Source organism: Symphalangus syndactylus, chromosome X (genome assembly GCF_028878055.3).
Source record: "Symphalangus syndactylus isolate Jambi chromosome X, NHGRI_mSymSyn1-v2.1_pri, whole genome shotgun sequence".
NCBI classification, from domain to species: Eukaryota; Metazoa; Chordata; class Mammalia; order Primates; family Hylobatidae; genus Symphalangus; species Symphalangus syndactylus.
The window spans coordinates 144,405,602-144,408,500 of NC_072447.2; the positions used below are offsets into that span (position 1 = coordinate 144,405,602).

Genomic DNA, 2,899 nt, shown 5'->3' on the forward strand with positions numbered 1-2,899 from the left:
GGTTTCATTCAACCATTTTCATGGAGGAGTCCCATAATCCTGATGATATTGACTTGATATGAGGTTCTCTGAAAGAAGAAACTTACATGAATAAGGTACAGAGGAATGTCCATGAATTGGATCCAGTAACCACACACCCCCCGCCACACACACATCCTGGGAAAGTTGCCTGGTAGAGGCAAGTGTTGGAGAAAAGTGAGATAACTCACATCTGTATTGAGACTTAAATATGGGCACATTGGCTCAGAAGGATTTTCGATAATACATACAAAATATCCAGTATTGGTGAAGGCTGGGAGACAACAGAATAAGTGACTGATTGGGGTAGCCATGGGGAATGGCTTGGGGAAAACACCCTTCTAAGCCACGTGACACACCACAATTAAACTAGGAGAGATGAAGAAGGGTGAGAGGTCACTTTAGAATGACCCTTAATGGTGTTGAGGAAGCTCTCCTTTAACCAGACTGTTTAGACTCGTCTGTACCCGGTCCCTCCCCTCATGGAATTTTCAGGAGTGGTGCTTTGTGATGTGTAAGCCACCCCAGGGTTACCATTGGCAGAGGAGTTTCTTGCTGGCCAATCAAAGCTGAACAATGTGGCATCTCATTGTTCTGAGGAGTATATATATAGAGAGATCAGGAGGCCTGGAGTAGGCTACTGTTGCTCTAGGGTGGCAGAGGTTAGGGAAAAATCAGGAGAGGCTGTAGGCTACTGTAGATGTAGGATGGCAGAATTTAGTGAAGAAGAGGAAGATACTGCACGCTACTCTTGTTCTGAGATTACGGATGTTCCTCAAGAAGTAAAAGAGGCTGTAGCCTACTTTTGCTCTAAGATGGTGGAGATTAACAAGGAGCCAAAAGGGAATGTAGGCCACCATTATTCCTACACTATCCCAAAGGATACCAAAGAAGTAAGAAACGGTAGTTCAGACATGCCTGAACCATCCACAAGCAGAAGCCAAGAAAATCCCAGGATGAAAAGGAGAAGGAAAACTACCTGTGAAGCTGAAGAAGGTGAAACCGACGAGGTCAGATGTTCCTAATTATGTGACTCTTCCTCCCCATTGATACCTAACCCAAGATTCCTAACTTGTCCTTATCTGGCACAAAATCTTTCCTCAACCTGTACTCATGACCACAAAATCTCCCTTTCCACACATTCCCCATCCACTTCTCCAAATTAATGTCTCTTTTGGCTCACTCTGTTTTCCTTCCAGCTTTTGAAGCCAGCAAAGAAGATAATATCATTCATTAAGCAGCATTCAAAAAGGCGTAAAGCGGGGTAAAAGTCAACAGTATTGATTTTCTGTGACAGGAGTTATAAAATCAGGGATGAAAATCAGCCAAATGAGGATGAACAGAGCCACAAGGAATCTCCCACCTCAGGTGATTCTGGGAGCCCATCAGAAGACCAAGACTTGTCTCATCTCTAGGTTAACCTCTAGAAATGGTCTCTTGTGCAGAGAAACTACATATTGCACCAGGATTCTTGGATGTTAATGATTAAAATTCAACCAAAAGATTTTGAAAATGTCTCTGTATCTCTGTGGTGTTTTCCAATAATGGAGTGGGAGGGAAAGAAGGGGAAGAGCATGTGTCTGAGGAGGGAGGGAGTTGAGAACCTTCCAGGTTGTGAGACCTGGCAGCCACAGTTAGCCAGACATTGGGATTAAGGACTAGATGAGGAACGAGCACTGAAGACAAATTTCCTGCTTAATACTTTATTCCACAGTAAAAGAGGAAAAGGAATTGGTGTTTCTGTGTGTGTGGGAGGGTGGCGGTGAGGGTGTAGATAGGGAGAGTTGTGATGTGTGTTGGGTGGTAGTATGCAATAATGAGTTTTATTCCGTTTTTGATGTTTGTCTGCCGACAAATTTTAAGCTTCATCTCATTTCCCTTCTCCTACCCCACATCTGGGCAAGCTGATAAAAACAGCTGGAGAGCTACTGAATTTAAAATGGAAATGAACAGATATGCCCAACCTCAACTATTGGAATTACTCACTTACCTAAAATCCCCATATCCATGGCATCAATTCTTTCCAAATATCCCCTACTGATCATGGACAATGTGACCTAATGAGTAATAAATTGAAATTAAGTCTTTGTTCCTTGTAATCAGCTTGAAAAATGGGACCCTGTGGACTGCCTCACCCAGTTAAAATAAGTTAATAATTAACATCTTCCTCCGTTGTTTTTTAAAAAAGCGCAATCTAAATTAAAATAGAATCTTCAATAATTGAAACCCATTATATAAGACCTATTTAGAGAATTAGACCTGTATAGATGATTACCCTCACTACTTATGCATATAACAGCCAAATTTGGATTGTTCTTAAATCTGGAAAATATAAATGCTGCATCAGCATATATTACTGTAACCTTAATGCCATGGTCCTGCTCATCAGGTCTTCATACCTAATATTATTTAAATTACTGATTCCATCTAATACGTAACTGGTAAATAATTTGCAGTAATAGCAAAGTATTTGGCTAAATGTTCTGTTCGGTTCCTGTTTCAACAGCCTCTCACCTGCAGTGTACTTACCTTCACCTTCAAAGGGACACAATACAACTCTACCAGGGTACTTGGTGGGGTATCTTTCCACTTCTGTCATGTCATATAATCTTCACAGGCAGAATATTAACTATATCTAGATTTTCCTAGCTGCTCAGGTGTGACATTACACTGATGACAACCTTTTCTGAGGAGTTTCCTATGAGACACTTCTTCAGGACATAAAAATGTTAGCAAAAAAGATCACAGAAAGGAAATCAGCCATTGCCCTCACACATAGTGCATAGCCACACTATGTCAGTTAAATTTCTGAAATTTATTTGGTAATCTGAGGGCTGCTCCAATTCAACAGTGTCAAGAAAAAGCTTTTAATCTCAGCACC

General features: G+C 41.1%; 1 protein-coding gene across 1 annotated transcript; it reads left to right on the forward strand.

Annotated features, from left to right (window-relative positions):
- The first annotated feature begins 648 nt into the window (after positions 1-648).
- LOC129476381 (uncharacterized) lies at positions 649-1,531 on the forward strand. Its single transcript, XM_055269258.1, has 2 exons — positions 649-1,028; positions 1,218-1,531. The coding sequence occupies exons 1-2, from the start codon at positions 726-728 to the stop codon at positions 1,284-1,286; spliced, it is 372 nt and encodes a 123-aa protein (XP_055125233.1). The 5' UTR covers positions 649-725; the 3' UTR covers positions 1,287-1,531.
- Positions 1,532-2,899: the final 1,368 nt, after the last annotated feature.